Source organism: Heptranchias perlo, chromosome 21 (assembly GCF_035084215.1).
Source record: "Heptranchias perlo isolate sHepPer1 chromosome 21, sHepPer1.hap1, whole genome shotgun sequence".
Classification (NCBI taxonomy): Eukaryota; Metazoa; Chordata; class Chondrichthyes; order Hexanchiformes; family Hexanchidae; genus Heptranchias; species Heptranchias perlo.
Genome location: NC_090345.1, coordinates 296,412 through 315,433, shown reverse-complemented (window position 1 = coordinate 315,433; position 19,022 = coordinate 296,412). Strand labels below are relative to the sequence as shown.

The 19,022-nt window shown below is 44.8% G+C and overlaps 1 protein-coding gene across 2 annotated transcripts in view; it reads left to right on the top strand.

The window, feature by feature from the left end:
* The window catches only part of sh3pxd2aa (SH3 and PX domains 2Aa), a 594,706-nt gene that overhangs the window by 466,738 nt on the left and 108,946 nt on the right, over positions 1–19,022 (top strand). For both annotated transcript variants that reach the window (XM_068001935.1, XM_068001933.1), the window contains exon 8: positions 11,404–11,517. In XM_068001935.1, the coding sequence (XP_067858036.1) occupies positions 11,404–11,517 (114 nt within the window). The remainder of the gene's footprint in view (positions 1–11,403; positions 11,518–19,022) is intronic.

Genomic DNA, 19,022 nt, shown 5'->3' with positions numbered 1-19,022 from the left:
TCACTTCACACTTCTCTGCATTAAATTTCATCTGCCATGTGTCTGTCCATTTCACCAGTGGGTCGGTCTGTGTCATCCTGAAGTCTGTTACTATCCTCCACATTGTTTACTACATTTCCGAGTTTTGTGTCATCTGCAAACTTTGAAATTATACTCTATATACCCAAGTCCAGGTCATTAATATATATCAAAAAGAGCAGTGGTCCTAATACTGACCCCTGGGGAACACCACTGTAAACTTCCTTCCAAGTCCGAAAAACAACCGTTCACCACTACCCTCTGCTTTCTGACCCTCAGCCAATTTTGTATCCACGCTGCCACTGTCCCTTTAATCCCATGGGCTTTAATTTTGCAACATGTCTATTATGTGATACTTTATCAAATGCCTTTTGAAAGTCCATATACACAACATCAACCACACTACCCTCATCAACCCTCTCCATTACTTCATCAAAGAACTCAATCAACTTAGTCAAACATGATTTTCCTTTAACAAATCCGTGCTGACTTTCACTTATTAGCCCATACTTTACCAAGTGCAAATTCACTTTGTCCTGGATTATTGTCTCTGAAAGTTTCCCCACCACTGACGTTCGGTTGACTGGCCTGTAATTGCTGGGTTTATCTCCCTTCCCTTTTTTGAACAGGGGTGTGACATTTGCAATCCTCCAGTCCTCCGGCACCATCCCCATATCTAAGGAGGATTGGAAGTCTGTGGCCAGAGCCTCTGCAATTTCCACCCTTGCTTCCCTCAGTAACCTAGAATGCACCCCATCTGGACCGGGTGACTTTTCTACTTTGAGCACTGCCAATCTTCTACGTATCTCCTCTTTATCTATTTTTATCCTCTCCAATATCGATACTACCTCCTCCTTTACTGTTACAATGGCAGCATCCTCTTCTCTGGTGAAGACCGATGCGAAGTATTCATTTAGTACCTCAGCCATGCCCTCTGTCTCTACAAGAAGATCTTTTTTGTCCCTATTCGGTCCCACTCTACCTTTGACTACCCTTTTACTATTTATATGTTTATAAAAGACTTTTGGGTTCCCTTTTAAGTTAGCCGCTAATCTATTCTAATACTCTCTCTTTGCCCCTATTATTCCCTTTTGTAGGTCTTTTCTGTACTTTCGGTATTCAGCCTGGTTCTCTACTCTATTATGAACCTTATATTTGTCATAACCCTCCTTTTTTTGTTTCATTTTAATCTCTATATCTTTAGTCATCCAGGGAGCTTTAGCTTTGGATGCCCTTCCTTTACCCCTCTTAGGGATGTGCCTCCTCTGTACTGGAACCATCTCCTCCTTGAAGGCCTCCCATTGTTCAATTACTGTTTTGCCTACCAGTTTTTGATTCCAATCGACCTGGGCAAGATCCTTTTGTAACTCGCTGAAATTTGCCCTCCTCCAGTTAAGTATTTTCACATTTGATTGTTCCTTGTCCTTTTCCATAACTATTCTAATATTATCGCTGTTTCCCAAATGCTCCCCACTGAAACATGCTCCACCTGCCCCACTTCATTCCCCAGAACTAGATCCAGCACTGTTTCCCTCCTAGCTGGACTGGAAACACGCTATTCCAAAAAGTTCTCTTGAACACATTTCAGGAATTCCTCCTTGTCTTTGCCCTTTATACTGTTACTGTCCCAGTCTATTTTGAGATAATTGAAGTACCCCCATTATCATTACTCTATAGTTCATGCATCTTTCTGTAATTTGCCTGCAAATTTGTTCCTCTATCTCCTCCCCACTATTTGGTGGCGTAAATATAGAATACACCCGGTAGCATAATAGCTCTTCTATTGTTCCTTAATTCTTACCAATAGATTCCGTCTTTGACCCCTCAACTACATCATCACTTTCTAGTGCTATAAAAGTTTATTTCCTGAATACCTTATAGCCAGGAATGTTAAGTACCCATCCAGGTCGCTATTATTGCCACTATATGCGACTTGAACCTGCAGCTCACCAACATTATTTGCCACGCTACGTGCATTTATGCACATGCGCTCTAAACTCTTCTTAGATTGCCTCGCATCTGCCCCCTGCCTGATCCCTCCTATTTCTGATCTATTCTTTACACTAGTGCTGCTTGTTCCTCCCAGTCCTCTTTGCATCTTGTTTCTCCTCTTTAATGTTTCATCGTGGTGCCCAGCCCCTGCCAAATTAGTTTAAACCCTCCCCCACAGCACTAGTTAACCTCCCTGCAAGGACATTGGTCCCAGCTCTGTTGCGGTGCAACCCGTCCACCTTGAACAGATCTCTCCTCTCCCAGAACTGATCCCAATGCCCCAGGAATCTGAAGCCCTCCCTCCTGCACCATTGCTCCAGCCAGGCATTAACCTATCTCCTGATGACCGTGCTAAATTTTCATCCCTCAACCACACCAAAATAGGTTAGCCAGTTATTAATCTCATTGCTGTTTATAGGACCTTGTGTGCACAAATTGGCTGCTACATTTGGCTATGTAAAAACAAGGATTACATTTCAAAGTAATTAATTGGCTGTGAAACATTTTCGGATAACCTGAGGATGTGAAAGGTGCTATATAAACTTTTTCTTTCTTTGTCACAGTGAGGGAGGTTTGTTTCAGTTTTGTAGGATTGTTGCAGTGAGTGTTTAGGATTTGTTTGTTTCAGAATTTTCCAAGTTGGGAAAATTTCTTGCAGTTAGTTATGTTTAAGGAGCTGGTTATGAAAGGGATGAGCAGTACTAAGCAATGTGCAGGCTGCTGGACATATTATAATTCAGGCTTTCTAAGTTAACTCAATTTCATGTTTATTTCTAAGAACAGAATATGTATTATTACTGGATATGATTATACCTAGTCTCCATTATTGGCAATGTTAGACTGATGCCAAAGCATAATGTTGCCCTAATGAAAGTCAGAAGTAATCTACTGGCTGTAGTCAGTGCCTTCTAGACTTACTGTTGGTCCACATTCAACCCATTAACCTGCAAAGTACTATCTGTGAGTGAGCAGAACAAGTTGGCACTCAGGACTGGCTGCCTCAGGAAACTTATGAACCCACGTGCCGTGTCTTTGGGAGGCAGGAGAAACACTGATACAGGATTGGGACAAACCCGTGTACAAGAATGTACAGCATCTCTAGTACCTTATTAATAATGGCAGTATGAACAGACTGAATAATGTGATGTGTGTGATTCAGGGTTGAAACCAGATAGTGACCAGTTGGTGCAACTTCTCTCGATTCCAAGAGTTGTTGGAGAGACTCCTGCAGCGCAAAGACTTCCATTCACAGTGATTCCTAGACCAGTTGAGTTGATGGTTGGTAGCTGATTTGTTTGATTTGGCTTCGATCATGCTCTTGCTAGTTGATGATCATGTATGGTGGTTGTCTCACTCTTTGAACCTTTTAAGAAATAGGAGCAGAAGTAGGCTATGTGCCCCTTTGAGCCTTGAAATTGTCCAATTGAGTATTTTTACTTTAGAGTGCTCCATGTTCTTCTAATCTAAACCTTATGATACTATGATTGCAGTTCCCTAAATGTTCCCCCACTGACACTTGCTCCACTTGGCCCATCTCATTTCCCAGAACCAGATCCAGCAATACCTCCTTCCTCGTTGGGCCGGAAATGTACTGGTCAAGAAAGTTCTCCTGACCACACTTCAAAAATTCCTCTCCCTCTTCGCCCCTTACACTATTATTAGGATAGTTGAAGTTCCCCATTATCACTACTCTATGGTTCTTGCACCTCTGTAATTTTCCTGCAAATTTCCTCCTCTATATCCTTCCCACTAGTTGGTGGACTGCAGACTACCCCCAGTAGTGTAATGGCATCTATTGTTTCTTAACTCTAACCAAATAGATTCTGTCCTTGACTCCCCCAGGACATCCTCTCTCTCCAGCACTGCAATATTCTCCTTAATCAATACTGCCACCCCCCTCCTTTCTTTCCTTCCCTATCTTTTCTGAACACCTTGTATCCAGGAATATTTAGTACCCAATCCTGCCCTTTTTTGAGCCAGGTCTCCGTTAACGCCACAACATCATATTCCCATGTGGCTATTTGCGCCTGCAGCTCACCAACCTTGTTTACTACACTTAGTATCTGGTTTTGCATTGAAATGGAGGACTCACTCACAACATATCTTTCAAATCTCTATTTATAGCATCCCTTGCAGCTCTGTGCAGAATCAGGTTTTTGCATTTTTGGAATTGGGCATTTCCTTTTCTGCCTGGCTTTTTCTGAATTATGCAGTCAGAAATGTCCCTGCCCTCCGTGCAGACAGTAAGATTTATATATGGGGCTCAGTCAAAGGTTTTGCTCAAAGATGAAGCACTGGTGAGTGCTAAGCCAGTGCTGCAGCACTACATGAGGTTTTGCACCTAGGCATATACTGGTTTCTGGAATTTTAAAATGTTCCACTCCTATTAAAATAGTTTTCAGTGTCAAGGGGAGCCATTATCTGAATGCACGGAGCATTCGTAACAAGACAGATGAATTAAATGCACAAATAGAGATAAATGGATTTGATCTAATAGTCATTACAGAGACATGGGTGCAAAGTGACCAAGACTGGGAACTAAATATTCTAGGGTACAGGATGTTTAGAAAAGACAGGCAGATTGGAAAAGAGGGGGTGTAGCCCTAATAATAAAGGATGTCATAAGGACAGTGGTGAGAAAGGATCTTGGCCCGAAAGATCAGGAAGTAGAGTCAGTCTGGGTGGAAATAAGAAATAACAAGGGGCAGAAAACAGTGGTGGGAGTAGTTTATAGGCCCCCAATAGTAGCTATACCATTGGACAGAGTATTAATCATGAAATAATAGGAGCTTGTAACAAAGGTAATGCAGTAATCATGGGGGACTTCAGTTTTCACATAGACTGGGCAAATCAAATTGGCCAAGGTAATTTGAAGGATGAGTTCATGGAATGCATTCGAGACGGTTTCCGAGAGCAACCAACCAGGGGACAGGCTATTTTAGATCTTGTACTGTGTAATGAGACATGGTTAATAGTAATCTCACAGTAAAGGATCCTCTGGGGAAGAGCGATCATAATATGATAGCATTTCATGTTGAGTTTGAGAGTGACATACTTCAGTCCGAAACTAAAGTCTTAAACTTAAATAAAGCCAATTATATAGGTATGAGGGACAAATTGGCTACGGTAGATAGGGAAATTAAATTTAAGGGTATGACAGTTGAAAAGTAATGGCAAACATTTAAAGAAATATTTCAATATTCTCAAAAAATATAAATTCCATTGAGAAATAAAAACTCCAGGGGAAAAGTGATCCACTCGTGGCTAACTAAAGAAGTTAAGAATAGTATTAGATTAAAAGAGGCCTATAATGTTGCCAAAAAGAATAGCAAGCCTGAGAATTGGGAGAGTTTTAGAAACCAGCAAAGGACAACCTAAAAATTGATAAAAATGGAGAAAATAGAAAATGAAAGTAAACTAGCAAGAAATATAAAAACAGGTTGTAAGAGTTTCCACAAGTATGTAAGAAGGAAGAGAGTAGCAAAAGTAAATGTTGGTTCCTTAGAGGCTGAGACAAGAGAAATTATAATGGGGAATCAGGAAATGGCAGATGTGTTAAACAAATATTTTGTATCTGTCTTCACAGTAGAAGACACAAAAAGCATACCAGAAATAATGGGGAACCAAAGGGCAAATGGAAGTGAGGAACTTAAAAACTAATTATCAGTAGAGAAAAAGTACTTGCGAAACTAATGGGACTAAAGCCACCCGGCATGGGACCACTAGACATTGGACACGACAAAGGCAAACCAAGCCCAGTCGACCCTGCAAAGTCCTCCTCACTAACATCTGGGGACTTGTGCCAAAATTGGGAGAGGTGTCCCACAGACGAGTCAAGCAACAGCCTGACATAGCCATACTCACAAAATCATATCTTTCAGCGAATGTCCCAGACTCTTCCATCACCATCCCTGGGTATGTCCTGTCCCACCGGCAGGACAGACCCACCAGAGGTGGCGGTACAGTGATATACAGTCAGGAGGGAGTGGCCCTGGGCGTCCTCAACATTGACTCCGGACCCCATGAAATCTCATGGCATCAGGTCAAACATGGGCAAGGAAACCTCCTGCTGATTACCACCTAACGCCCTCCCTCAGCTGATGAATCAGTCCTCCTCCATGTTGAACACCACTTGGAGGAAGCACTGAGGGTAGCAAGGGCAGACAATGTACTCTGGGTGGGGGACTTCAATGTCCATCACCAAGAGTGGCTCGGTAGCACCACTACTGACCGAGCTGGCCGAGTCCTGAAGGACATAGCTGCCAGACTGGGCCTGCGGCAGGTGGTGAGCGAACCAACACGAGGGAAAAACTTACTTGACCTCGTCCTCACCAATCTACCTGTCACAAATGCATCTGTCCAGGACAATATTGGTAGGAGTGACCACCGCACAGTCCTCATGGAGACAAAGTCCTGTCTTTACACTGAGGACACCATCCAACGTGTTGTGTGGCACTATCTCCGTGCTAAATGGGATAGATTCAGAATAGATCTGGTAGCTCAAAACTGGGCATCCATGAGGCGCTGTGGGCCATCAGCAGCAGCAGAATTGTATTCCAGCACAATCTGTACCTCATGGCCTGGCATATTCCTCACTCTACCATTACCCACAAGCCAGGGAATCAACCCTGGTTCAATTAGGAGTGTAGAAGAGCATGCCAGGAGCAGCACCAGGCGTACCTAAAAATGAGGTGCCAACCTGGTGAAGCTACAACTCAGGACTACATGCATGCTAAACAGCGGAAGCAACATGCTATAGACAGAGCTAAGCGTTTCCACAACCAACGCATCAGATCAAACTCTGCAGTCCTGCCACATCCAGTTGTGAATGGTGGTGGACAATTAAACAACTAACGGGAGGAGGATGCTCTGCAAACATCCCCATCCTCAACGATGGTGGAATCCAGCACATGAGTGCAAAAGACAAGGCTGAAGCATTTGCAACCATCTTCAGCCAGAAGTGCCGAGTGGATGATCCATCTCGACCTCCTCCCGATAGCCCCACCATCACGGAAGCCAGTCTTCAGCCAATTCGATTCACTCCACGTGATATCAAGAAACGGCTGAGTGCACTGGATACAGCAAAGGCTATGGGCCCCGACAACATCCCAGCTGTAGTGCTGAAGATTTATGCTCCAGAACTAGCTGTACCTCTAGTCAAGCTGTTCCAGTACAGCTACAACTCTGGCATCTACCCGACAATGTGGAAAATTGCCAAGGTATGTCCTGTCCACAAAAAGCAGGACAAATCCAATCCGGCCAATTACCGCCCCATCAGTCTACTCTCAATCATCAGCAAAGTGATGGAAGGTGTCGTCGACAGTGCTATCAAGCGGCACTTACTCACCAATAACCTGCTCACTGATGCTCAGTTTGGGTTCCGCCAGGACCGCTCGGCTCCAGACCTCATTACAGCCTTGGCCCAAACATGGACAAAAGAGCTGAATTCCAGAGGTGAGGTGAGGTGAGAGTGACTGCCCTTGACATCACGGCAGCATTTGACCGAGTGTGGCACCAAGGAGCCCTCGTAAAATTGAAGTCAATGGGAATCGGTGAAAACTCTCCAGTGGCTGGAGTCATACCTAGCACACAGGAAGATGGTATTGGTTGTTGGAGGCCAATCATCTCAGCCCCAGGACATTGCTGCAGGAGTTCCTCAGGGCAGTGTCCTAGGCCCAACCATCTTCAGCTGCTTCATCAATGACCTTCGCTCCGTCATAAGCTGCAGGGCTACGGACCGGTTGCTGGAAGTTGGGATTAGAATGGACACCTGGTTGTTCTTCGAGCCGGCGCGGACACGATGGGCCGAATGGCCCCCTTCTGTGCTGTAACTTTTCTATGGTTCTATGGAAAGGGAAATCGTGTTTGACAAATCTATTAGAGTTTTTTGAGGATGTAACTAGCAGGGTAGATAAAAGTGAACCAGTGGACGTCGTATATTTGGATTTTCAAAAGGCATTTGATAAGGCGCCACATAAAACATTGTTATGCAAGATAAGGTCTCATGGGGTTGAGGGTAACATATTAGCATGGATACAGGATTGGTTAGCGGACAGAAAACAGTGAGTAGGGATAAAGGGGTCATTCTCAGGTTGGCAGGCTGTAACTAGTGGGGTACCGCAAGGATTGGTGCTTCGGCCTCAGCTATTTACAATCTGTATGAATAACTTGGATAAAGGGCCCGAGTGCAGTGTATCCAAGTTTGCTGACGATACAAAGCCCGGTGGAAAGTAAGCTTTGAGGACCTTGATTGGAAGGCTGTTTCCAATGGGGTTCAGCAGGGCTTTGTACTGGGTCCTTTGCTTTTTGTGATATATAATAATATGGGGGGGGGGCTTGGTCAAGAAGTTTGTAGATGATACCAAAATTGGCTATGTGGTTGATAGTGAGGAGGAAAGCTGTGGACTGCAGGAAGATAGCAAAGGACTGGTCAGGTGGGCAGGAAAGTGGCAATTGGAATTTAATCCAGAGAAGTGTGAGGTTATGCATTTGGGGAGGGCAAACTAGGCAAGGGAATACACAATAAATGGGAGGATACTGAGAGGTGTAGAGGAACAGAGGGACCTTGGAGTGCATGTCCACAGATCCCTGAAGGTGGCAGGACAGGTGGATAAAGTGGTTAAGAAGGCATACGGGATACTTTCCTTTATTAGCCGAGGCATAGCATATAAGAGCAGGGAGGTTGTGCTGGAACTGTATAAAGTATTGGTTAGGCCACAGCTTGAGTACTGTGTACAGTTCTGGTCACCACATTACAGGAAAGATGTGATTGCTCTAGAGAGCGTACAGAGGAGATTTACCAGGATGTTGTCAGCATTGGGGAATTTTAGCTATGAGGAAAGATTTGGATATGCTGGGGTTGTTTTCTTTGGAACAGAGGAGGCTGAGTTGAGATTTTATTGAGATATATAAAATTATGACTGGACTTGATAGAGTGGATAGGGAGGATATTTCCGTTAGCAGAGGGGTCAGTGACCAGGGGGCATAGATTTAAAGTAATTGGTAGAAGGGTTAGACGGGAGCTGAGGAGAAACTTTTTCACCCAGAGGGTGATGGGGGTCTGGAACTCACTGCCTGAAAGGGTGGTAGAGGCAGAAACCCTCAACTCATTTAAAAAGTACCTGGATGTGCACTTGAAGTGCCGTAACCTCCAGGGCTACGGACCAAGTGCTGGAAAGTGGGATTAAGCTGGATAGCCCTTTATCGGCCGGCACGGACACAATGGGCCGAATGACCTCCTTCTGTGCCGGAACTTTCTATGGTTCTAGGCTTGTCATCAAAGTTGAAGCCCATGGAATAAAGGGGGCAGTGGCATCCTGGATACGAAATTGGCTAAGTGATAAGAAACAGACAGTAGTGGTGAACGGCTGTTTTTCAGACTGGAGGGAGATATACGGTGTTGTTCCCCAGGAGTTGGCACTAGGACCATTGCTTTTTTTGATATCTATTAATGACTTGGACTAGGGTGTATAGGGCACAATTTCAAAATTTGGAGGATAATGATAGACTTCAAGAGGACATAGACAGGCGGGTGGAATGGGCGAACACATGGCAGATGAAATTCAACGCAGAAAGATGTGAAGTGATACATTTTGGTTGGAAGAATGAGGAGAGGCAATATAAACTAAATGGTACAATTCTAAAAGGCGTGCGGGAACAGAGAGATCTGGGGGTATATTTGCACAAATCGTTGAAGGTGGCAGGGCAGGTTAAGAAAGCGGTTAAGAAAGCATACGGGATCCTGGACTTTATAAAAAGAGGCATAGAATACAAAAGCAAGGAGGTTACGATGAACCTTTATAAAACACTGGTTCGGCCACAACTGGAGTATTGCGTCCAGTTCTGGGCAACGCAGTTTAGGAAGGATGCGAAGGCCTTAGAAAGGGTGCAGAAGAGATTTACTGGAATGATTCCAAGGATGAGGGACTTCAGTTACGTGCATAGATTGGAGAACCTGGGGTTGATTTCCTTAGAGCAGAGATGGTTGAGAGGAGATTTGATAGAGGTATTCAAAATCATGAAGGGTCTGGACAGAGTAGATAGAGAGAAACTGTTCCCATTGACGGAGAGGACAAGAACCAGAGGACATAGATTTAAGGTGATTGGTAAAAGAACCAAAGGTTATATGAGGAAAAACTTTTTTACACAGCGAGTGGTTGTGATCTGGAATGCCTGAGGGGTTTGTGGAAGCAGATTCAGTCATGGCTTTCAAAAGAGAATTAGATAAGTACTTGAAGGTAAAAAATTTGCAGGGCTACGGGGATACGAAGGGGGAGTGGGACTTTTTTTTTCATTTGTTCATGGGATGTGAGCGTCGCTGGCAAGGCCGGCATTTATTGCCCATCCCTAATTATCCTTGAGAAGGTGGTGGTGAGCCGCCTTCTTGAACCGCTGCAGTCCGTGTGGTGAAGGTTCTCCCACAGTGTTGTTAGGAAGGGAGTTCCAGGATTTTGACCCAGCGACGATGAAGGAACGACGATATATTTCCAAGTCCAGATGGTGTGTAACTTGGAGGGGAACGTGCAGGTGGTGCTGTTCCCATGTGCCTGCTGCTCTTGTCCTTCTAGGTGGTAGAGGTCACGGATTTGGGAGGTGCTGTCGAAGAAGCCTTGGCGAGTTGCTGCAGTGCATCCCGTGGATGGTACACACTGCAGCCACAGTGCGCCGGTGGTGAAGGGAGTGAATGTTTAAGGTGGTGGATGGGGTGCCAATCAAGCGGGCTGCTTTGTCGTGGATGGTGTCGAGATTCTTGAGTGTTGTTGGAGCTGCACTCATCCAGGCAAGTGGAGAGTATTCCATCACACTCCTGTCTTGTGCCTTGTAGATGGTGGAACGGCTTTGGAGAGTCAGGAAGTGAGTCACTCGCCGCAGAATACCCAGCCTCTGACCTGCTCTCGTAGCCACAGTATTTCTGTGGCTGGATCAGTTAAGTTTCTGGTCAATGGTGACCACCATGAAGTTGATGGTGGGGGATTCGGCGATGGTAATGCCGTTGAATGTCAAGGGGAGGCGGTTAGACTCTCTCTTGTTGGAGATGGTCATTGCCTGGCACTTGCCTGACGCGAATGTTACTTGCTACTTATCAGCCCAAGCCTGGATGTTGTCCAGGTCTTGCTGCATGCGGGCTCGGACTGCTTCATTATCTGAGGGGTTGCGAATGGAACTGATCACTGTGCAATCATCAGCGAACGTCCCCATTTCTGACCTTATGATGGAGGGAAGGTCATTGATGAAGTTTGGCAGGACAGATTGTATAATTGTATTTTTCACAGTTCATGTGAACAGAATACGAAAATATCACAAGCCCATTGTTACACTTCACTGAAATCCCAGTGACATCACTGAGTTCACATGAAATGAAAGACTCAACAATTTTTGCCTTCTCTCTTTTAGGTTGGTGGTTTGTGAGTACAGCAGAGGAGCAGGGCTGGGTGCCAGCTACGTACCTAGAGTCACAAAATGGAACCCGAGATGACCTGGACATCAGCACTACAAGAGCTGGAGAAGGTAATGGAGCCACTGATCTTTGCATACCATTGAAAAATACCAGTTAGTGCTCAGCTGAATCAATGCCCAGTGGTGTCGGTTTGATTCCTGGGAACAACATTGCCCAGTGGTGTCGGTTTGATTTTGGCGGCACAACATTGCCCAGTGGTGTTGGTTTGATTTTGGCGGTACAACATTGCCCAGTGGTGTTGGTTTGATTTTGGCGGTACAGCATTGCCCAGTGGTGTCGGTTTGATGCCTGGAGTATAACAATACCCAGTGTCAAACCCGATGACAATTTCAGCATCTGGAATTGATTTGGAACCCCATGGATTGAGGACTAGGTTACCTGGGGTAGAGCTACAGTCCCAGAATTAGGGTTTAAATTAACTGGCAGAGACTATGACTTGGGGTTGGGGTTTAGGATATCTGCAGTGCAGTTATGCACCAGGTTTGGGATACTGTACTCTGTTTTAATGTTTGGGTAATGAGACACAAAAGTTTTCAGAAGTCCAAGGGAATCTTTGAGCTTTGAATGTAAATAAAACATTGTCTAATTGTAATAGGTGTATATGTGTATAGCTATTCATGTTAGGTAGCACTCTACTTATTGTGAGCAAGCCCAGGGTCCTTGTTTAGTTACTAATAGATAATATCATTAAGTAGAATGTGTATTCTTATTCATTCAACTTTAAATATAAATATACTGTCACCTTATCCAATGGGAGAACATCACCTCAAGGCGCTGTCCCTTTTTAAAAACAAACTGTACCTTCTTGCCAGGTGAGAACCCCCACTCTGTGCATAATGCCTCGCTGGCTTACTTTTCTCCTATTCAAATCGCTGTTTTTCCATAGAACCATAGGACCATAGAAAAGATACAGCACAGAAGGGGGCCATTTGGCCCATTGTGACCACGCCGGCTCGAAAAACAACCATTCTAATCCCACCTACCAGCACCCGGTCCATAGCCCTGCAGCTTACAGCACTTTAGGTCAGGTCCAGGTACTTTTTAAAAGAGTTGAGGGTCCCTGCCTCTACCACCAATTCGGGCAGCAAATTCCATACACCCACCACCCTCTGGGTAAAAAAGTTTTTCCTCATGTCCCCTCTAATCCTTCCGCCAATCAGCTTAAATCTATGTCCTCTAGTTCTTGAGCTCTCCGCTCGGGGAAACAGGTCCTTCCTGTCTACTCTATCTGGGCCCCTCATAATTTTGTACAACTCAATCAAGTCTCCCCTCAGCCTCCTCTGCTCCAAGGAAAACAACCCCAGCCTATCCAATCTCTCCTCGTAGCTGCAATTTTCAAGCCCTGGCAACATTCTTGTAAATCTTCTCTGCACTCTCTCCAGAGCAATTACGTCTTTCCTGTAATGTGGTGACCAGAACTGCGCACAATACTCCAGCTGTGGCCTTACCAGCGTTTTGTACAGTTCCATCATTACATCCCTGCTTTTGTATTCTATACCTCGGCTAAAAACGAAGAGCATTCCGTATGCCTTCTTCACAGCCTTATCTACCTGTACTGCCACCTGTGCACATGCACTCCAAGGTCTCTCACTTCCTCTACCCCTCTCAATATATTTCCTTTTACTGTTTGCCCTCCCTAAGTGCATTACCTCACACTTCTCCGGGTTGAACTCCATTTGCCACTTTTCCGCCCACTCCACCAACCCATTGATATCTTCTTGGAGTCTACAGCTATCCTCTTCACTATCAACTACACGGCCATTTTTTGTGTTGTCTGCAAATTTGCCAATCGTGCCCCCTACATTCAAGTCCAAATCATTAATATATATCACAAACAGCAAGGGACCCAACACTGAACCCTGTGGCACACCACTGGAAACGGATTTCCATTCGCAAAGACATCCATCGACTTTTACCCTTTGTTTCCTATTACTGCGCAAACTTTGGATCCAATTCGCCACATTTCCCTGTATCCCAGTCCTCTGACCAGTCTGCCATGTGAGACCTTGTCAAATGCCTTACTAAAATCCATGTAGACAACATCCAATGCACTACCCTCATCACCCTTGTCACTTCCTCAAAGAATTCAATCAGATTTGTAAGGCATGACCTTCCCTGAACAAATCCATGCTGACTATCCCTGATTAAACCATGCCTTTCCAAGTGACAGCTTATCCCATCTCTCAGTATTGATTCTAATAGTTTGCCCACAACCGAGGTAAGACTGACCGGCCAATAATTGTTAGGCCTTTCCCTCGTACCCTTTTTAAACAATGGTACTATGTTTGCAGTCTTCCAGTCCTCCGGTACCTCCCCTGTATCTAGTGAGGATTAGAAAATGATCCTCAGAGCATCCGCTATTTCCTCCCTGGCTTCCTTCAATAGCCTAGGAAACAATCCATCCGGCCCTGGTGACTTATCAACTTTCAAGGATTCCAGTCCCTCTAGTACTTCCTCTCTCATCATAGAAACATAGAAAATAGGAGCAAGAGTAGGCCATTCGGCCCTTCGGGCCTGCTCTGCCATTCAAAATGATCATGGCTGATCGTCTAACTCAGTACCCTCTTCCTGCTTTTTTCCCCATATCCCTTGATCCCTTTAGCATTAAGAAATATATCTATCTCCTTCTTGAATACATCTAATGACTTGGCCTCCACTGCCTTCTGTGGTAGAGAATTCCACAGGTTCACCACCCTCTGAGTGAAGAAATTTCTCCTTATCTCGCTTCCAAATGGCATACCCCGTATCCTGAGACTGTGACCCCTGGTTCTGGACTCCCCAGCCATCGGGAACATCCTCCCTGCATCGAGTCTGTCTCGTCCTGTTAGAATTTTATATGTTTCGATGAGATCACCTCTCATTCTTCTAAACTCTAGTAAATATAGGCCTAGTTGACCCAATCTCTCCTCATATGTCAGTTCTGCCATCCCAGGAATCAGTCTGGTAAACCTTCGTTGCACTCCCTCCATGGCAAGGATATCCTTCCTCAGATAAGGAGACCAAAACTGCACACAATACTCCAGATGTGGTCTCACCAAGGCCCTGTATAACTGCAGTAAGACATCCCTGCTCCTCGACTCAAATCCTCTTGCAATGAAGGCCAACATACCATTCGCCTTCCTAACTGCTTGCTGCACCTGAATGCTCGCTTTCAGGGACTGGTGTACAAGGACACCCAGATCTCGTTGCACCTCCTCTTTTCCCGATCTATCACCATTCAGATAATAATCTGCCTTTCTGTTTTTACAACCAAAGTGGATAACCTCACATTTATCCACGTTATACTGCATCTGCCATGTCCTTGCCCACTCACCCAACTTGTTTAAATCACATTGTAGCCTCTTTGCATCCTCATCACAGCTCACATTCCACCCCAGCTTAGTGTCGTCTGCAAACTTGGAAATGTTACATTTAGTTCCCTCATCCAAATCATTGGTATATATTGTGAATAGCTGGGGCCCAAGCACTGATCCCTGCGGTACCCCACTAGTCACTGCCTGCCACCCGGAAAAAGACCCGTTTATTCCTACTCTCTGTTTCCTGTCTGTCAACCAATTCTCAATCCATGCCAGTATATTCCCCCCAGTCCCATGTGGTTTAATATTTCACACTAACCTCTTGTGTGTGACCTTATCAAAAGCCTTCTGAAAATCCAAGTACACCACATCCACTGGTTCTCCCCTTTCTATTCTACTAGTTACATCCTCAAAAAACTCCAGTAGATTTGTTGAGCATGATTTCCCTTTCATAAACCCATGCTGACTTTGTCCAATCCCGTTAGTGCCTTCCAAGTGTTCTGTTATCACATCTTTTATAATAGACTCTAGCATTTTCCCCACTACTGATGTTGGGCCAACTGGTCTGTAATTCCCTGTTTTTTCTCTCCCTCCTTTTTTAAATAGTGAGGTTACATTTGCCACCCTCCAATCTGTAGGAACTGTTCCAGAGTCTATAGAATTTTGGAAGAAGTCTAAAGAATTTTGGAAGAAATATGTTTATCTTATCCAATATTTCACACCTCTCCTCTTTAATTACTACGTCCGGATCATCCCTTTCCTTTCTGAATACGGAGACAAAATATTCATTTAAAACCCTACCCACATCCTCTGCTTCTACACACAAGTTACCCTTATCATCCCTGATAGGCCCCACCTTTTCCTTAGCTATCCTCTTGTTCTTAATGTACTGATAAAACATCTTTGGGTTTTCTTTAATCTTACTAACTAATATTTTTTCATGCCCTCTCTTTGCTTTCCTTATTTCCTTTTTTACATCATCCCTGTACTTTCAATACTCCTCTCGGCTTTCTGCAGTATTTAGTTTTCTGTGACAGTCATAAGCTTTCTTTTTCTGCTTTATCTTGCCCCGTATACTTCTAGACAACCAGGGGGCTCTAAATTTGCCAGTGCCACCCTTTTTCTTTGAGGGGACGTGTCTGCATTGTACCCATAGAATTTCACTTTTTAGTGCCTCCCGCTGACTTGCCACTGATTTCTCCTCAAGTAGTTGTGTCCAATCCACTTCTGCCAAATCACCTCTTAGTTCTGTAAAATTTGCCTTCCCCCAATTTAAAATGTTTACTCCTGATTTAACTCTGTCCCTTTCCATAATAATGCTAAAACTAACTGAATTGTGATCACTATCCCCAATATGGTCACCCACTGTCACTTCACCCACTTGCCCATCTTCATTTCCCAGGACTAAATCTAGAATTGCATCCCCTCTTGTTGGGCTTGTCACGTACTGACTAAAAAAGTTCTCCTGGACACCGATCAAGAATTTTGCGCCCTCTGTGCCCCTCACACTGTTTGAATCCCAGTTGATGTTAGGGTAGTTGAAGTCCCCGACTATTATTGCCCTCTTATTTTTGCACTCAGAAATTTGCCTCCATATTTGTTCTTCTATCTCTCTTTCGCCATTCGGGGGTCTATAGTACACTCCTAGTAGTGTGACTGCCCCTTTGTTGTATTTTATGTAAGATGTTTGACCTTCAACTTAGTTGGTTTGGACCCAGTCAGTTCAATCACAGCCTCGGTCGATTCTTGCTCCTGATTTTAAAATCTGAGTCGAATATCATGGATTCTTTGCAGTGACCAATTACCACAACCCCTTCATCTATTTTACAAATTATGAAAGCTGCTCGAGACTCACTCAGCAGAAGGGCATAGTGCGAGCAATCCATTCGCTGCAAACTGATCCTGGCCACAAGAATCTTGGAGCTCAATATCTGCAGATATATAGAGACCTTGGGCTCTGGTCATAGGATTGTACAAAACTTGAAAAGAACACTTCGGCCCATTTGGCTAACCGCAGAGCTCACTGCTCACTCCTGTATCCCACGATTTATTTTCTTGCCAGCTGCCTGTCCTCCAATTCCTTCTTACAATTACTGATGATATTAGTCTTGATCATCTTCCTGGGCAGTCCAATCTAAACGTTCATGCCGACTGTGTAAAATATTTCTATATGATCCGGCCCTTCACTTTCCCTCCCCTGAAATTTATTCTGTGCCCTCTCGTCGTTATTTTCGGGGCCTTGATGAAAAGTTTCTCAGTCAACTTATCAGTATCCTTAAGGATCTTGAATAACTCAATGGAATTGTGTCTCAGTGTTCTCTCCTCTAGAGTAAACTATTCAGCTTCTTTAGTCTCTCCATGTAGCTCAGGTATCAGGTGAGAAGCCCTTTGCTGCACCTATTCAGGTGTTAGGATGTCCTTCCTGTTATATGGTGACTTGAACTGCACACCTTCTCCAATGATTGATCACCTTTTTTTTGGTTTATGAAGGTATCATTTACCGACATCCAGCTCATCAAAACCCTATAGATTGTATATCTTAGATATACAGTCAGATTTGGCACAATGTTGCTAGGACTTGCCACAGATTGCATGGCTTTTAAAAGGCCTGGGTTGGAAGAATGAAGGCTGCAGAAATTATGTTTGTAATGTTGTTACTATCCAGAATAAGCTTTGCTAACGTGGAGTATCAGGCAGCAAGACCACTGTTTTAATGCATTGGAATGTTAGGTCCCAGCAATTTTATCACATTTACAGGAACTCTGATTTGTTGAGAATCCGTGTTGCTGCTCTTTATGTCTAATATGCACCTGTGGCAGCAGCGACTGTTTGAGATGTCCCATGATTTTTTTTTTTTTTTTATTCGTTCATGGGATGTGGGCGTCGATGGCGAGGCCGACATTTATTGCCCATCCCTAATTGCCCTTGAGAAGGTGGTGGTGAGCCGCCTTCTTGAACCGCTGCAGTCCGTGTGGTGAAGGTTCTCCCACAGTGCTGTTAGGAAGGGAGTTCCAGGATTTTGACCCAGCGACAGTGAAGGAACGGCGATATATTTCCAAGTCGGGATGGTGTGTGAGTTGGAGGGGAACGTGCAGGTGGTGTTGTTCCCATGCGCCTACTGCTCTTGTCCTTCTAGGTGGTAGAGGTGGCGGGTTTGGGAGGTGCTGTCGAAGAAGCCTTGGCGAGTTGCTGCAGTGCATCCTGTGGATGGTACACACTGCAGCCACTGTGCACCGGTGGTGAAGGGAGTGAATATTTAGGGTGGTGGATGGGGTGCCAATCAAGCGGGCTGCTTTATCCTGGATGGTGTCGAGCTTCTTGAGTGTTGTTGGAGCTGCACTCATCCAGGCAAGTGGAGAGTATTCCATCACACTCCTGACTAGTGCCTTGTAGATGGTGGAAAGGCTTTCGGGAGTCAGGAGGTGAGTCACTCGCCACAGAATACCCAGCCTCTGACCTGCTCTTGTTGCCACAATATTTATATGGTTTGTCCAGTTAAGTTTCTGGTCAATGGTGACCCCCAGGATGTTGATGGTGGGGGATTTGGCGATGGTAATGCCGTTGAATGTCACGGGGAGGTGGTTAGACTCTCTCTTGTTGGAGATGGTCATTGCCTGGCACTTGTCTGGCGCGAATATTACTTGCCACTTATCAGCCCAAGCCTGGATGTTGTCCAGGTCTTGCTGCATGCGGGCTCGGACTGCTTCATTATCTGGGGGTTTGCGAATGGAACTGAACACTGTGCAATCATCAGCGAACATCCCCATTTCTGACCTTATGATGGAGGGAAGGTCATTGATGAAGCAGCAGAAGGTGGTTAAGCCTAGGACACTGCTTTGAGGAACTCCTGCAGCAATGTCCTGGGGCTGAGATGATTGGCCACCAACAACCACTACCATCTTCCTTTGTGCTAGGTATGACTCCAGCCGCTGGAGAATTTTCCCCCTGATTCCCACTGACTCCAAGAAGATATCAATGAGTTGGTGGAGTGGGCAGAAAAGTGGCAAATGGAGTTCAACCCAGAGAAGTGTGAGGTAATGCACTTAGGGAGGGCAAACAGTGAAAGGGAATATACAGTAAACGGAAATATATTGAGAGGGGTCGAGGAAGTGAGAGACCTTGGAGTGCATGTGCACAGGTCCCTGAAGGTGGCAGTACAGGTGGATAAAGTTGTGAAGAAGGCATACGGAATGCTCTCCATTATTAGCCGAGGTATAGAATACAAAAGCAGGGATGTAATGATGGAACTGTATAAAACG